Raw genomic sequence first — 17,710 nt, forward strand, 5'->3', positions numbered from 1 at the left:
AACTCTGTTTATAATGTTATTCAACTGTTCAAAGAACAATGTCACAACTAAGACGACGAGTCAACTACAAAAGGATTACTAGAGAAGCAACAATTGATCTACTCCTATATCAGATTCAACACATTGTGGACACTCAATTGTAGTTTCTGATGCAAATCATAAGATGTAGAATCGTGGATGACTTCTGTTGTTACTGAATTGATTGGATGTTTGTCTCCAATAAAGAAAAATAAAAAATATGAAATCTGTAGTGTATACATAATCCACCTGAACATAAGTGACCAACAAACATTCTGTTACTATTTATTTTTATTTTTTTATACATACATACAAAGCAGAGATGGTGAAAACTATCAATAGCCACTCCAGACATTACTAGCTATTGCAGAGCAGAGAGTAAAACCTATCAATGGGTAGGAGGGAGGCACTACAGCAAATCTGTAGGCATATAGCTGCCGTGGAATAACATATCCCCAAACAATATTCTTTATGGGGAAATAACATATCCCAAAAAAATGTAGAGGCATAAAAAGAAAAAATGTACTGTAAATAAAATAATGCACAACCAACTGCACGAAGACGTGGTTTGGATTTTCTTCCTTCTGCAAAACTAGAGGCTGGTCATAATGTCATCTACAATACAGGGCTCTTAAGTGCTTTATAAGGTACAAGGCACATTACGTTTACATGAGTGGCACATGCAACGTCTTTTATTGGGACTTGGATACCCTGTGCTGTTCAGTTTATATTTGGTTTAGTTAATACCCCTCGTCTGACCAGGTGACTTCGTAGTCTGGATACTTGGCTTTGATTTTCTCCATAGATACGGCATGCCTCGCCCGACCAAAACCCTACAAATTAATGACACGAGAACAGAGAGAGCATTACTTAAAAAAAAAAAAGAAAAGAAAAATAAATAAACCTTAAGTCTCAACTCTAAACTGCATATCCTGGTTTATGTTTTGTCTTCTTTGTAACAACATCAGCTCTATTCACTTTTCTGAGAGGCACCCGAGTATTTAATCAAAAGAAACTGACCAAATCCAGGATGAAACTGAATTTGAAAAGAAATGCTTACTTTAATCGCCTGCTGGTGAAAATAATAAGAACAATTTCTTGCGGAAATTAATTTATAGTAGCCTTCATGAAATGAGCACAGATCATTAGAAAATGTTTCAGTCTGGCCCCTCGAAGGAAGTTGACTTTCTAAATTTGATTTTAGAAGAGGTCTCTTACCTTGTCTTTGAATTAAAAAAAACTTCCAAAATGAGATCTAAACTGCCTTTATTTGTAAGTAGTCTAAAAAAATAATAATCAAGAGACACAAATTTCTGATTATAGGATTTTATGTAATAATAGTCTAATAGTGCAGCAATTGCCAAAACCCTAGCGCACGAGGGTCGCATATCAACTTTTTAGAAGCCTTGAGGGCTGTGTCCAAATAATGATCAGTGGCACATGGCCTGATTTAGGTAAGGATGCAAGGTACCCTCTCTGTCTGCTGTTCTTCCCTCTAGAGGGCGCTTAAGTTGTGGTCATCCCAGAGCAGACATTTTTAGTTCTGCTTTTCCCTGGGGCCACAAAAACTAGTGTTAAGGGACGCCAGTTGGCCATCCCTGTTAGAGTATTAAACATTATCAACGCTTCATTGTGGACACTACAATCATCAGGATTTATGTGCTGCATAAGCTACCCAGTGCCTAAGATACAGAGCTGTCCTCTGCCGTTGTCATCAATTGAGCAGTAAGACAAAGAACTTCTGCAAAAACATAAAGAACCGTTTCAAGCTAAATAGAACACCACAGGTGAAGCATACACTCTGTTTGACATCAGTCTTGTTTTGCACTTTAGTGTCATAGGTACAATTGTTTTATAAGATCATTGTTGCTATAAAATAATAAAAAAAAGCCTTCCATGTTTAATTCACCAGATAATATACAGTCTTGCCCAAAAATATGAAAATTCTGATATAAACATATATTGGTTATGTAAAATAAATCATGCCAATTTGAAGTTGGAAATATATTTTATAATTTATATTTTGTGCCATTAGGACGTTCCATGCCGTCCTAAGAGCGCCAGGCTTTAACGCCGTTAGGAACGTCCTACCATATACGGCGTCCTGCAGCTAGGAATGGCATGGGGGAGTGCTGTAATCATGTGATAGTGAGTTTTTATTTTTACTAATACTTACTAATTTTCTTGCTTAAAGTGAAAGTCAATCCTAGCGTTTCTGAAACGCTAGGATTGACCATTGTAACAAATAAAGGGGACACTCATTCATTTAGTATAACATACTTCATGCAGAAAGCTCCTTTGTTTGTTTCAAGCGTTCGCCGCACTGAGCTGCTCAGGCAGTCCACGGCAGAACGCTGTTTTGCTAAGAGGTGACGTTTTCAGCTCCAAGCCAATAGCCATGGGGGAAATCTGGCTTATCTCCCTGTGGCGCCGGATTTCCAGCACACTATTTGCCAAGAGGTGGAAACATCACCTCTTAGCAAAATAGCGTTCTGCCGTGGGCTGCATGAGCAGCTCAGTGCGGCGAACGCTCAGTATTTTATACTTCATGAATAAAAGTCACCTTTATTTGTAAGAAAAGTAGTATTTAACCCTCTAACAACCACAACGTACCCTGTACATTGCTGGTCATTAAGGGATTGTCTGATTTTAAAAGCACAGGCTCTCTCAGAATAGAACAAGGAGGGGACTGTTAGATCACTATAGGTTAATAGACAAAAACAAATAATTTTTCAGTTTGGAAATACTTAATAACTACTTTAAGAGAATCTGAAAGGATTATGGATCTTCACTGATGAAATGTAACTTAGATGATAATTGAAAGATAAGTGTGGAAGAAATCTTGTTTGTGTGTTAATAAGGAACATACGAATACTCTCTTATCCTTTATTCTCTCTTTTGGACTGTGTACTTTATCTTTTCTTACTTGTTCAGCCCTGTATAAAAAAATTATACACATTTTGCCACATTACCAAGTGATTAAATAAAAACATTTATTGCAGTAGGTCTAATATACTTCAATCTGGAGCTTTATAAAGTGTTTCATTTTTATTTATTTATTTAGGAGTGAGCATTAAAGATAGTAACAAGTCTATAGATAGAGATATTTTGTTGGGGGGGGGGACTAAAGATTGGGAGTATTTATGCTGTAGCAAGTGTGGTACGTAACTCAATACTTCTTCTAGAGGTTAATCTCATCATCTCGCAAGAGACAAACCTCAGACCACTTTTGTTACGGAATAACGAGATAGGGAATCCATGTTGGTTGTGGGTGAAAGTTATAAATTTTGTTTTACCTAAGATAAAAGTGCCAGATGTCCAATTTTGTTTTGGAAATAGAAAAAGTAACCGATTTCACTTATACAAGGACACCAATTTAAAAGAAACCTACTACCACCACCACAACACTAGTTTAAACAAATGCCAGGTCATGAGAATGTTATTTGTTGAGAGAATAGATTAGGTTTGTCCTCAGAGAAACACTAGGGGGCTATATCTGATCTATCAAAAGTAGACGTCTGGTTTACTTTTTGCACATAGGATTCCACCAATGGTGTTGGGGGGGGGGGGGGGAGTCCTCCCTTTATACTCAAGTATCAGTAGGTGGATGCTTTTTCTTGTCAGCCTCCATTTTTAAAAGGAGGTGCACTGTACTTGCCCAACAAGCAACTATATACTGCTGCACATGATGCCACTGATTTGTTCATAGCATTTTATTTTATTCTTCCGAGAAAATGGTCTGTCGATACTCATGGATATCACAAACATTGCAGATTTTGTGTCATTGAAATGCAAAATTAAAAACACTTGCTTCTTACCAAGGAGTATCCATAGATGTGAATTTTCTTGTCCTTACTGGAGTGGCGAATTCTACCGCCGCCCAGACATTCACAGTCGTATTCATTCTTCTCTATATCAGATGACGCTTTATCATAGATGTCGGCTGAAAAAGACAGTAAAATAGAGTTAGCAACTGACCTTCCTGAGAAGGACATACTATAACTACTCAGGAAAATGCATCTAGGTTAGCACGGTGATTCACATGCGCTCTAAAAATCTCAGAAGCAAAAGAGAACATAACATACACCACTCTACATAGAGCTGCACAGTTTAATTAATAAGTTCACCACTCCTCTGCAATACCCTTAATGGATAAAAGACTATATACCTGATTATAGCACAAATACTAATGGAGCTATATGGCAACAGCAATAAAATAGAAAATGTCTTGCAAAATAAAGATTAGAATGTTACCAATTCAATCCAGAATTTTATCACAGTGTCAACTTGTCCATGTCCAACACTGATCAAGAACATCACTGTTCTCCCTAGGATCTTTTTAGTGGGTGCACCACCTGGCTAATGTTACTGACCACCCGGGTAAAATGTCAGCCAATATTAAGCTAAAATGAGCTAATATTAAAAATGTTAACATTTGTATTGCAAAAATGATCATTAAATGCATTTAAGTTAAATTATGTAATTATTTTGTGCTTTGGATAGCAGAAAATGATATATTAAATATTACATTGCCCCCACTCTGCTACTTCATAATGCCACCCGGCTGGCAACATTCTGTGAAGAACACTGAACACGTATTCTTGTGCAAGCTCATGGCATATAAGGATTTTTGTAAACTACTGTGGGTATAAAGAAGGCATTGCTTTAGGCTTATCTTAAAATCTGGGATTAAATTGGTCTAATTGTGCTTATCACAGCAATGTGAAACCAGTTTCCTCCAATCACGGCGTGGCCTCACAGGATGGGCGCTCTGGGGTGCACGCCATGATTGGAGGAAGCTGGTTTTGTCATTGCTGAGGTAAGTACAGAGGAGCTTCGAGAGGAGGATCGCGGTCTGGGTTTGCTAAAGAAAAATGTAAGTATTTTTTTTTTTATTTAAAACGCAATATAAAATTTCATGAATGAAAGTGCCCCTGTATTTAATAGTATTTTTAAATAGCGGGCACTAATTCATGAAACATTACATTCACTTTAGTTGAAATAAATCTTTATTGAGGGCAACAATCATTGAAAGACAGTACATCAAGGGATTGATAAGATTTGACATCTATAATGCACAAAATTACAAGTTATAGAAGCTTACATTCCTTTAGGTGCCCCCCGTCCTGTACCACACCGGTACTCGTGGGATAGACCTTGTGACTGACAATATCTAGCATATCTCTGTATATACGCTTTGCCCTTTTTATACATTCTTATAAAGTAATAATAACAGATTCCCCATAACATAAAAAAAGAACAAAAAAGGAGAAAAAAAAAAAAGGGTACAAGAGAGAAAGAAAAACATAAAACAAAAAAAAGTGGTGAGCAACTTTTTGCTCTGATCAGTTTTTTGTCTAGACTCTAATAGGTCCTGTAAAGAGATAACATCTAAGAGTTGAGTCTAGTCTGCCGAAGGTGTGGTCCCGATCTCCCGCCTTATTTTTAATTAAGAGTTCCCTTGTTTGCCGTATATATAATATAGTTTAGTGTTGCATAATACATATAGTCTTATTCTTTCTCATTCATTATCCAGTAAAACCATACTTTGGTGAACTGTTCCCTGTCACCTTGTATAGAGGCCGATATTTCTGACAGTGTATAAATGCTCTCTCTTACCCAATATCTCCTGCCACTCAGGGGCCCCTACTTTCCAGTGCCTGGCTATACAGACTCTGGTTGCTGTACATAAAGTCTTAATAAATGTATTTATGACCTTATTATATTGTGTAAATCTATAGTTCAGGAGTGCATGCGCCGGGGTCAAACTGATATGCTCTTGGAGTAACCTATTTATAAGTTCCTGGAGTTTTTCCCATATAATTTTAATTTGAGGGCATGTCCACCGCATGTGGAGGTATGTACCCCTTTCCTGACATCCTCTATAGCAGTGGTTTGACCCATTCTGAGAGAAGTGGCATGTTTTCTCAGGTGTGAGATACCATCTAAAAGCCGTCTTTATACAATGTTCTCGCAGGTCGGCGTTAATCAAACCCCTACTAGTATCAAACATCACCTGCTCCCATTGTTCCCTTGACAGATTCAGTCCAGTATCATGCCCCCACTTTGCCAACAGCGCCGAAATGCTGTAGGGCTATATATAGTTTTGATATCAGCTGTCTGTCTGTCTAGAGCAGTGCAAATCCGCTCCAAGGGGGTCATTGCCTGAGCTGTCCAAGGGTAGCAGTAGCCCTGCACCGCTGAGGAGAGCTGTAGGTATAGGAACCAATGTAATTTCAATGGCTGCATTTTGTCTTGCAGTTGAGAATACGTCTGTATATGCCTGCCCTCTAGAAAATCTGCCACCCTGTAGTCCTTTATTGAGCCACTTCCCCACCTGTATACGAACCTCAGGTGGAAGTAAAGCTCCCACCGGCTTAATGCCGGTGTTTGCCGGCATCAGTTTCAGAGTGCCTGTGAGAGATCTCCAAATCTTGATAGTGTCAGTCATGGCCAGTGATCTAAAGCTTCGGTCATCTAGTGAATGCCCCACTTCCCATAAAGCATCAGCGGGGCAGTCATACCCCCCCAAACCTGCCTCTATCTGGGTCCAAAGGATCTTAGGATTGTTTTGGGTTTAGTAAAGAGGTCTGGGCGAGTCTGGCCACGTGGAAGTAATCTAATAAGTTCGGCATGCCCACCCCCCCCAATTGTCTGTGTCTAGACAACGTACGGTAGGCTATTCTCGCTTTTCTATCATGTCTTAGGAAGCTGTTAAGGGACGATTGCAATTTAAGCAATTCTGGCTTAGGTATCATCATGGGTAAAGTTCTAAAGAGATACAGAATCCTGGGTAGGATGTTCATTTTAATAGCAGAGAGTCTCCCATACCAGGAAAAGTTATAAGTTCTCCATTTCTTGAGGTCTTTGTCTATGGTCTTGTAGAGTGGGGCATAATTTAAGTCATGTAAGGTATGGTATGATTCCGCAATTTTGATGCCTAGGTAGGTAATCGATTTTTTGGCCCATGTGAACTCAAAGTTGGCCTCTATTAGTTTTTTTGTATGTGCTGGGAGAGATAATGGTAGCGCTTCGCTTTTCTCTAAGTTGATCTTGTAACCTGACACCAGTGAGAAGTCATGGAGCGTCTGATAAAGGTTAGGTAGAGATATCAAGGGTCTGGTTATAGTTAATAGTACGTCATCTGCAAAAAGCGATATTTTGTATTCCAAATCCCCCACCCTCACCTCAGAGATGTCAGGATTTTGTCTTATAGCTGCCGCTAGTGGCTCTATGCACAGGGCAAAGAGCAATGGGGACAGGGGACACCCCTGCCTCGTGCCACTAAGGATCTCAATGGGTCTGGATTGAAAACCCGCCGCTCTAATGACTGCCGTTGGGGTAGAGTAGATTCCCTTTATCGCCTTCATAAATGCCCCACTAAATCCCACCTCCGTCAAGATCGTGGTCATGTAGGTCCAGTCTAACCTGTCGAACGCCTTCTCCGCATCCAGCGAGAGGAGCAGAGAAGGCGTCCCTGTAGTCTTTAAGTAGTCCACTAGTGTAATGGTCCTCCTAACATTATCAGGGGCCTCCCTTTCTGAAATAAAACCCACTTGGTCTGGGTGGACTAAAAGTGGAGCTATTTTCCTGAGCCTATTTGCTAATATTTTCGTGAGGATTTTAACATCCTGATTTATCAGGGATATCGGTCTATAACTTTGACACTTCTCTGGGTTTTTACCTGGCTTAGGAATTACTACTATCTTGGCCCTTAGAAGATCCGTCGGTATTTCTCTACCTTCCATGACATCGTTGCAGAATTTCTGTAGATGTGTGACTAAATCTGACTTGAAAATTTTGTAATATTCTGCCGGGTAGCCGTCTGGCGCCGGCGCCTTGCCTAGTTTCAGGTCTTTAATTGCTAGGAGGATTTCCCCTGTCGAGATGTCAGCATTCAGGTCATCATTATCTTGTGTGGAGAGTTTAGTAAGTTTGGCCCTGTCCAGTAGTCGTCTTAGAGTCTCTCTAGTCTGTGGCGTGTGTTTCACCTTTTTCCCATCATAGAGGGAGGAATAATAGTCAGCAAAAGTGTCGGCTATCTCCTGTGGATGGGATGTACGCTCCCCATCAGGTTTTTGCAGTACTGGAATTGCGAAGTTCCTAACCCTCTCTCTCAATTTGTGCGCCAAGTAGCTATCCGGCTTGTTTGAGTAGAGGTAGTAGTGGGCTTTTAATGTCTGTATTGCCCTGACTGAGTGGGAGTCTAGTATTTTGGTCAAGTCCTTTCTCTTAGCTTGAAGGGTCTTAAATACAGTAGAGGAAAGTGTTTGCTGGTGTCTTTTCTCCAGTCCCTCAATCTCTGCCTGGAGTTTCTGTTTAATCTCTAGTGTTTTCTTAATGGCTCGTCTTTGCTTTGATAAGTAGTCCCCTAATGAATGGTTTGTGGGCTGCCCAGGTATGGATAGGGTTAGACGTAGAGCCCTCATTCACCGACCAATATTCACCTAATGCCTTAGACATAGCCGTGTGAGTATGTTGGTGTTTAACTGTTATCGGGTCAAAGGTCCACGACCTCTGTCTGCTTATATTTAAGCTACCCGTCAGTTCAATCTGTACCAGTGAGTGGTCAGACCACACACAGGAATGTATGGATGATGTGACTATATTTGGCAATAAGGTCTGGCTGAGAAAGATGTAGTCTAATCTCGAGTATTTTTTGTGGGCGTGGGAGTAGAATGTATAGTCCGTCGTCCTACCGTATTTAGCTTCCCATGAGTCGAGGATATTATGTGTGGCTAGGGAGACACTAATGGATTTCGCTATATTATTGTGCCTCTGTTGTTTATTAGTCACTTTGAGTCCTGGCCCTGTTTTGTGTGGGGTCAAAGATATATTAAAGTCTCCAGCTAAAATAATCCTGGACTGTGACCATTGTGTTAGGAGATGCGATATGTGTCTAAAAAAAAAAAAGAGTCTTGCTTCTCATTAGGGGCATAGACATTACAGATAGTAACCGGGGTATTCTGTATAGTCCCCCTGACAATAAGATACCTGCCTTCCGGGTCCATTATAGTTTCCTCTGTGAGGAATTGAAGTGAATGATGAATTAAAATAGATACCCCCCTCTTTTTTGTATCAGTAGTCGAATGGTAGTGTATGGGAAATTGTTTGGACCAGTACCTAGCAATCACCGTTTTGGTGAAATGGGTTTCTTGTAGCATTATAACCTCGGCTTTTGTTCTAGTATATTGGGTGAGGGCAGTTCTACGTTTAACTTCCGAGTTCAGACCTCTCACATTGTGTGAGATTATTCTAATTTTTTGGGTCATTACTTGAGACTTTCCCTCCCTGTGTCTAGAGCGGGACCACCCTCCTTCCTATCTAAATATCTTGTACCACATAAAAAAGAACAAAACAAAAACATTTTAAAACCATACTTAGTATGATAGAGTAACATTTTAACTGCTGTAATACGAAAGTATCGAGTGTCTGGGCCTAGCGCCCATGCACCCCATTCAAACATAGTGCAATAACAACTTACCAAATAGGCATAACAAACGTACAATAGATATCAAACAAATAACCTATATTTCTTTGTGTGTAAATAATAGATAGGCAGCCTGAAATATTTAAGGTTCCATCTACTTGTATATAGCTGGCCTCCTAATTTGGGCAACCTTTTTGTCTTCCATAACAAAAGTCTAGATCATGTTTTCCCCCCCTCCCTCTAAACCCGTGTGTCCATAATGTCTTTGGGGTCTAGTGTTCATGGTTTAGGGCTTTCTCTGGCACCATGGCCACTGCAATCGGCCTCTGCTGCCCATGTGTCTAATCCCATGTCTCTCACTGTACAGAGGGGGGGAAACAGCTGGGTCCGGCCTAAGGCCCAAATCTCAACAAAAGTCCCACCTGTGGAAAGAAGGGTCAATACAGTACTTATCTGTGTAGGATCACGTCCTGGTATCCGAAGAGCTTCTGTCCTTCAAGTTTTGTGCTTCTTCTTAGTGACCTGTGTCCAATTTCGAGTTCTGGAGTGGGTGTTTGTTGTATTCGGTTTCCCTTCCTCCCCTCGATGTGATTCTGGGGACAGTCGGGGGGGGATCAAGGCCCAGATGTTGACATATTTCAGGGATATCCTTTGGATCCCTGATTGTAAAGGTCACCCCATTCTGAATGATGTTAAGGGCGAAAGGGAATCCCCATCGATAGGCGATCTGGTTTTTCCTTAATAGCTGTGTAAGTGGTCGCAGAGCACCCCTCCTCTGCAGTGTCTTCAGACATAAGTCCTGGAAGAACTGGACCACCGAGCCCTGGAATTTGAAGGTCGGGTTCTTTCTTGAGGCGGCCAAGATTGCTTCTTTTTCTCTGAAGCGAAACATTCGGACAATCACATCCCTTGGAGGGGCATCCCCCTTGGGCTTTGCTCTCAGAGCCCTATGGGCCCTTTCCATCTGGAATAAATGATCTTCGGATTGCCCTGTTATGGCCTGAAAGAGCTGAGTCAGATATCTGTCCAAATCACCAGGAGACACAGACTCGGGGATCCCTTTCAGTCGGATGTTGCATCTGCGACTCCGGTTTTCCAGATCCTCCATCCGCTCTTGGATTGTATCTAGCTCTAATTGTTGTGAGGCTACCTGCTGAGATAGTGTAGAGACCTCGTCGAGTGTAGAGTTTTCATTGTCTTCTAATGTTGCTACCCTGTTGCCCAAGTCTTGGACCTCTTGTTTGATGTCAGCTAGACTGCTGGTGACTGACTGTTGCATAGTGTCCATCTTTTCCAAGAGCTTCTCAAAGTTGGACGATATGTCTTGCTTGGATACCAGGTGTTTAATGTCTGCTTTGGTGACAGGTGTCAAATCTTCCATATTGGAGGTACTATTGGAGTCCGAATCTGCTTCTTCCTCCGGGTCTCTGATTGGAGTCTCTATTTGCCTGTCTCCTTTAGCTGGTTTAAAGAAAAGGTTTGCAGAAGTTATTTTACTTCCTGTAGCAGACTTGGGCGGTTTTCTTTGAGACATGTTAGAGGCAGATAGAGATGTTGTCTCAGCCAAGATGGGGTTATTCCCTAGGTAATAGCAGGAGAGGTCCACAATCAGTATTGGCGGTATTCTAGGGTAAGCTAGGAGAGAGCCTATCTCCTTCCCAGAAAGGGTTAAAGTCTCAATCTATTTTCTGACTTCCAGCTCTGTTTCTAATGGCAGCTGAGGGGTGATTGGTAGTGTATCCAAGGGGATAAAAAAATCTTTCAGATGTCTGTGCCCCTCTATATTGTAACATTTAGTTGCCAGCTTCCATTTGGCCCACAGCCCTAGGCAAATGCATCCCTGCAGGGACTGTAGCTCATGAACTCACTGTTCTACCTCCCAATATGAGGGACAGTCCTGCCCAGGCCAGGTGAATGTTATCTGTGTAGTAGGCTTTGGACCCCTGCTGTGGGTCTTATACAGTGAATGGCTGCTACATGTCCCCCTGAGCCCTAGCCCTGGTCTCCATGTATGTATATTTAGCCGGATCGGCCAGGTATTGCATGTCCTTTAACCCACAGGGCTGCTTGCGGTAACCGGGAGTTCAGGGCCTCTTCCCCATTGTGATCTCTCATTTATTATGGCGCCCGTTATCCTCTCTCCTGTACCCCGCCCTTCAGTGTGAACTCACCCGGTCCGGAATACAGTTTACAGCATGAGCACTGTCATGGAAGGTTGCTTCAGAGGTCCGGTGTGCCGGTCTAGCAATCAGGTCTTCCTCGTGGCTGTTAAAGATGGCGGCTGGTCTCCTACCCGGCTCTGCTCCGGGAGCGCATAACATCCAAAGCTGCCGCTTGAGTTTATAGTCCGTAGCCGGATCCAGTGTGGGGAACCCAGCGTTCACTCCCCTCACTCATCTACCACTCTGATGGGTAATAGTGATCTGTTTAGGTCATTTAAACACACTCTATGCACGGAGCTGTTTGCCTATGCGTCCTACATGGCGCTCCCTCAGGCTCCGCCCCCATTACATTCACTTTAAAGGGACATTGAACCCAATTTTTTTCTGTCATGATTCAGATAGAGCAGCAATTTTAAGCAACTTTCTAATTTACTCCTATTATCAATTATTATCTCTTGCTATCTTTATTTGAAAAAGAAGGTATCTAAGCTAAGGAGCCAGCCATTTTTTGGTTCAGCATACTGGACAGCAATTGTTTATTGGTGGGTGCATTTAGCCACCAATCAGCAAGCACAACCCAGGTTGTGAACCAAAAATGGGCCGGCATCAAAACTTACATTCTTGCTTTTCAAATAAAGATAGCAAGAGAATGGAAAAAAAAAAATGGACAATAGGAGTGAATTAGAAACTTGTTTAAAATTGCATGCTCTATCTGAACTTATGAAAGAAAAAATGTGGGTTCAGTGTCCCTTTAAGGTAAAATAGAAAGTTCTTTAAAATTGCATGTTCTATCTTTAAAGTGATGGTAAATCCTAGCGTTTTTGAAATGCTAGGATTTACCAGTGCTACAAATATTTATTTGCCTGCAGTATATGCCGTGCTGAGCACTTCAGGCTGTCCGCAGCAAAATGCTATTTTATCAACGAGGTGATGTAAGCCAATAGCGTGCTAGCCATACAGCATAATGCCAACTGGGCTGCACAGCTATTGGTTACGAGGTGGAAACGTCACCTCATTGAAAAAAATAGCCTTCTGCTGCGGGAGGCCTGAGGCACTTAGTGCGGCATAAGCTATAGGCAAATAAAGGAACCTTTCAGCATGAAGTATTTTAAAGTCCCCTTTACTTGTAGCACTGGTAAATCCTAGCGTTTCAAAAATGCTATGATTTACCATCACTTTAAAAAGGGACACTGTAGTCAAAAACAGCATGGTGATATTACAATAGTTTACCTCTAAATTCAATGTTTATCATGTATTAAATATTTAGCGTTTTTTTAAATATATCTATTTGAAAATTTAAATTTTTCCAAACCCACTGAGTTGTTCGCCATTACCGATTTCCAATCCGGGGTGACAACTCCAGTTGGAAGATGGCTACTCCTAGACGCAATGCACATGCGCGAGTTAGCGCAACATCATCGGATACGTCACCGTCCTATGGGGACGGTTATTTTTATTCTGGTGTCTGTCACGTCGGCTTCTGTGCCGCAATGTGCGCATGCGTGACTAAGCAAATCCTATTGCGCATGCGTTGAATAATGCAAATGTATTTTAATTTCATGCAAATACTCGCCATCCGATTGGCAAGTATGTTATACCTTAGACGGCCCACATTTGAGGGCTGGATGACGTGATGTCATGGGGATAACAAAACTTTATTTTACTGCTAAAGGGAGCTTCGTTTCTTCAAATAAAAAGGTACATTACATTTGTGTGATAATTGCAATGTTAAATGTATAGTCCGTTTTGCATAGGAAAAACAAAAGTTAGTAACCCTTTAAGTACTGGAAAGACCATGTTGGAAATATTCCCATATATGTAGATTTCTTTATTAAAATATAAATAAAAGTAAAAAACAGATAGTATTCTCTCTATATGGATTAAACAATTAAACATAAATCCCTCATTTAGACACCGTGTATATTATATATCAGTTGATGTAACAGCTATTTCTCTACACCAGTGTTTCTCAACCGCGGTCCTCAAGTACCCATAACAGGTCAGGTTTTCATTTTAGCTGAAACAGTGCATAGGTGCAGTAATCAGCTGATCAGTAACCATGGTTACTAACCTACTCACACACAAGCTGATTATTTCACCTGTGCACTGGTTCAGCTGTAATGAAAACCTGGCCTGTTATGGGTACTTGAGGAGCGTGGTTGCGAAAACACCGCTCTAAACCACTGGTTTTAAAACCTGTCCTCAGTCCTCCCCAACAGGCCAGGTTTTCCGTATTACCTTGGTTGAGAGCAGGTAAAATAACCATGGTTATTAATCATCTGATTATTTCACCTGTGCTCCAGAACAGATATCCTTAAAATGTGGCCCGTTAGGGAGTCCTTAGGGCAGGTTTGAAAACCAGTGCTCTACACCTTACTCCATCAGACTGTGTGCAACCTTGTACAGCTTCAGACACTTTGAAAACCCTATTCAGAGTCTTACCATTTCTCCTCTGTTTTTCATTCCACCCAAAATAAATCTTGAATTGCTTTGACTCACTGTTGCAACTACAGTCCATGTGAGAAGTTACCCCAAACCGTAAAGGGACACTGAACCCAAATTGTTTCTTTCGTGATTCAGATAGAGCATGCAATTTTAAGCAACTTTCTAATTTACTCCTATTATCAATTATTCTTCGTTCTCTTGCTATCTTTATTTGAAAAAGAAGGAATCTAATAAGCTTTTTTTAGGTTTAGAACTCTGGACAGCACTTTTTTTATTGGTGGATCAATTTATCCACCAATCAGCAAGAACAACCCAGGTTGTTCACCAAAAATGGGCCGGCATCTAAACTTACATTCTTGCATTCCAAATAAAAATACCAAGAGAATGAAGAAAATTTGATAATAGGAGTAAATTAGAAAGTTGCTTAAAATGTCATGCTCTATCTGAATCCCATAAGAAAAAAATTTGGGTTCAGTGTCCCTTTAAAGTGAAGGTAAACTTTCATGAATCAGTGCCCTGTTTTTCAAAATGCTATTAAAAACAGGGGCACTTTCATTCATGAAAGTTTACATTGCACTGTATTTCACGAATGACAAAACCGGCTTCCTCCAATCATGGCTTAGCCCCCCCCACCCCACCCAGAGTGTCCATCTCGTGAGGCTATGCTGTGATTGGAGGAAGCCGGTTTCGTCATTGCTGTCTAAGTACAGTAGGAAGAAGTGACCGGGGGGGGGGGGGGGAAATCGCTGATCTGGCTTTGCAGAAGATAAAAGTTTTTGTTGTTTTTTTAAATCCAGTGCAATGTAAACTTTCATCAATGAAAGTGCCCCTGTTTTTAATAGTATTTTTTAAAACAGGACACTAATTCAAGAAAATTTACATTCACTTTAAGTCTCTGCCCGCTCAACCTGTAGACTAAGTTCTTCGGAGCAGAGCCCTCCTCCTGCTGTACCAGACTTGTTTAGTTTGTTATGTTTATGTACCTTATCACAAATCCTTGTCATTGTATACCCCTATAACTGTACCCAGAACTACAGAAGTTTGCAGCGCTACACAAATAAAAAACAATTCTCATTGTAGCAACTTATGTTTTATATTTAGTGCAACTATAATGGGGAGGCTTTCTCTGTGATTGATATCTTGGTATAACCTAACTATTAACACAAAAATAATTATCTTCTCCATATGAGCTGGGTTGCTTTAAGCAGTTACACACTCGGCCCACACCAGCCATTACAATAAGTATTATAGAAGTGAAGATTAGACTTCTATCTAAGTAGGTTAAAGGAGAGAAAGTAAAGTCAAAAATAAACATTTTGTTATTCAGATAGAGTATATAATTGTGATTTTTGTTATCCCTGTTTAAAGGGACAGTCAACACCAGAATTTTTGCTGTTTAAAAAGAAAGATAATCCCTTTATTACCAATTCCCCAGTTTTGCATAACCAACACAGTTATAGAAATACACTTTTTACCTCTGGGATTACTTTGTATCTAAGGCCCTGCAGACTGCCCCCTTATTTCAGTTCTTTTGACAGACATGCATTTTAGCCAATCAGTGCTGGCTCCAGGGTAACTTCACGTGCATGAGCTCAATGTTATATATATGAAACACATGAACTAATGCCCTCTAGTGGTCAAAATGCATTCAGATTAGAGGCAGTCTTCAAGGTCTAAGAAATTATCATATGAACCGCCTATAATTAGCTTTTAACTAAGGATACAAAAAGAACAAAGCACAATTGGTGATAAAAGTAAATTGGAAAGTTGTTTAAAATTACATTCCCTATTTAAATCATGAAAGGTTTTTTTGGACTTGACTGTCCCTTTAAATGTTAATTTTACAGCCTGAATATTAAAAAGTACATGAAATCATTTCATTCATGGTTCAGCTAGAGCATGCAATTTTAAACAGCTTTCCAATTTTTTTTAAACCAAATTAAATTAATTTGTTTGGTGTCCTTTATTGAAAGAGCAGTAATGCACTAACTGGGAGCTAGCTGAAAACTGGGTGAGCCAAATACTAGAGGCATATATGTGCAGCCACCAATCAGCAGCTAGCTCCCAGTAGTGCATTGCTACGCCTGAGCCTACCTAGGGGTCCTTTGCAACAAAGGATAACAAGAGAACAAAGCAAATTAGATAGTATTAAAATGGAAAGGTGCTTAAATTTTAACAGTAGCATTTTTGTTGTTGTTACATTTACAAATAGTATAATGATCTCTAGCTTCGGCTGACCCCGTCCTGATTGATCTTGACCACTCCAAAATAGAGAGGTATATCCCTTGCCCCATATGTCTGTATTTTGCCCATGCATGAAGAACCCTCTGTATTGTGCACAGTGTTCTGCTCTATTGCAGCTTCAGAGTGCAATGCAAGCAAATCACGGTACAGCTAAGCGTACAATATGCTCCACACCATCCGCTCTCACAGTGGGTCTTAGAAATGGCTGGGCCCTAGACCAAGTCAATTGATTGAGAGGTCAAGAGATCTATAAAGAAAAATTGTTTTTGTCATCTAATGTAATATGTTCTCATTCATTACAGCATTATTAAATGGATACTCCGTAATAAAAAAAGGTTAAATACATAGTTGGAGACATACCAAAGCCCAAATGCATTGCCACTACTAACGAGAACACGGCCTGTGAGATATTCACAAGAAGCATACGCATGTATCCATCAATCACCAACTGTGTCCAGCACAGGAATTATGTGCTTAAAGTGACAGTAAACACTTGGAGATCGTAAGATCAAATTTATAAATATGCGCAGCAAAACAACGTTGAGATATACTTTCATTGTTTATTTTGTCCCCTTTTTCTGAATGCTGGTTTCTCCAGTCCTGAAAACTGAAAGAGCACGTGGTAGGATTTAGAAGCCTAACCTTGCCACATATCTCCCTAGGTTATCTTATCTTCCATCTACAGACTCAAATGCATCAAATAGAGTAGGGGAAGTGGAGTTTGACCACTGAAAAGCAATTACAGTCAGCAATGTGTAAATCTTTTCTAATAACACACTGCAGATTTTTTTCAGGGTGATTAACAGGTTGCACAAGCAGCAGGGGAGTCCTTGTGCAACAGTACGTGCTGGCAAGATTGACATACATATATATACATATATATATATATATATATATACACACACACACGTGTGTTTGTTTGTTTTTAACTTATGTGTCAGTTTTCTCTGCCTTTATGAAATACTGTTTGTGTGCAGGAGAGGCTGAGACATTGCTGCCTTTTATTGATAAACACCCAGGTCCTCACCGTGATACTCTGCCCAGCTGTAGCCCCGCACAATATCTTTATACTCGTCCGAGCCCTCCTTCACGTGCACGCGAATAAGCACATACTTGAACACGCCGTCTGGGTCTATATCAACCTCAGGTATATGCACCAAACCTGCAGCCGCCATCTTGTTTCGAGATTCTCACCCCCTCATGTGCAAAATGAACCAATAGGTGCCGAGTAAGCCAAAAATTACGCCCAATCAAAGGATACGTAATTGGGGGAACTGTCCAATCAAACGTCTCGCTAACCAGGGCGAAGCTTAAAATGCGGGTCACGCTGAGAACATTGTCAGAAAATATGACAGCAGCACCAGTTATAAACAACAGATTATAACCAATTCACTGGCACTGTTCTTCTCAA

General features: G+C 40.6%; 1 protein-coding gene across 1 annotated transcript; it reads right to left on the minus strand.

The window, feature by feature from the left end:
* Positions 1-291: 291 nt before the first annotated feature.
* Positions 292-17,487, minus strand: PHPT1 (phosphohistidine phosphatase 1). Its single transcript, XM_053696022.1, has 3 exons — positions 17,327-17,487; positions 3,837-3,961; positions 292-851 (listed from the first exon to the last, which is right to left on the minus strand). Exons 1-3 carry the CDS (start codon positions 17,472-17,474, stop codon positions 759-761), a joined length of 366 nt encoding a protein of 121 aa, XP_053551997.1. The 5' UTR covers positions 17,475-17,487; the 3' UTR covers positions 292-758.
* Positions 17,488-17,710: the final 223 nt, after the last annotated feature.

This window comes from Bombina bombina, chromosome 12, assembly GCF_027579735.1.
Source record: "Bombina bombina isolate aBomBom1 chromosome 12, aBomBom1.pri, whole genome shotgun sequence".
NCBI classification, from domain to species: Eukaryota; Metazoa; Chordata; class Amphibia; order Anura; family Bombinatoridae; genus Bombina; species Bombina bombina.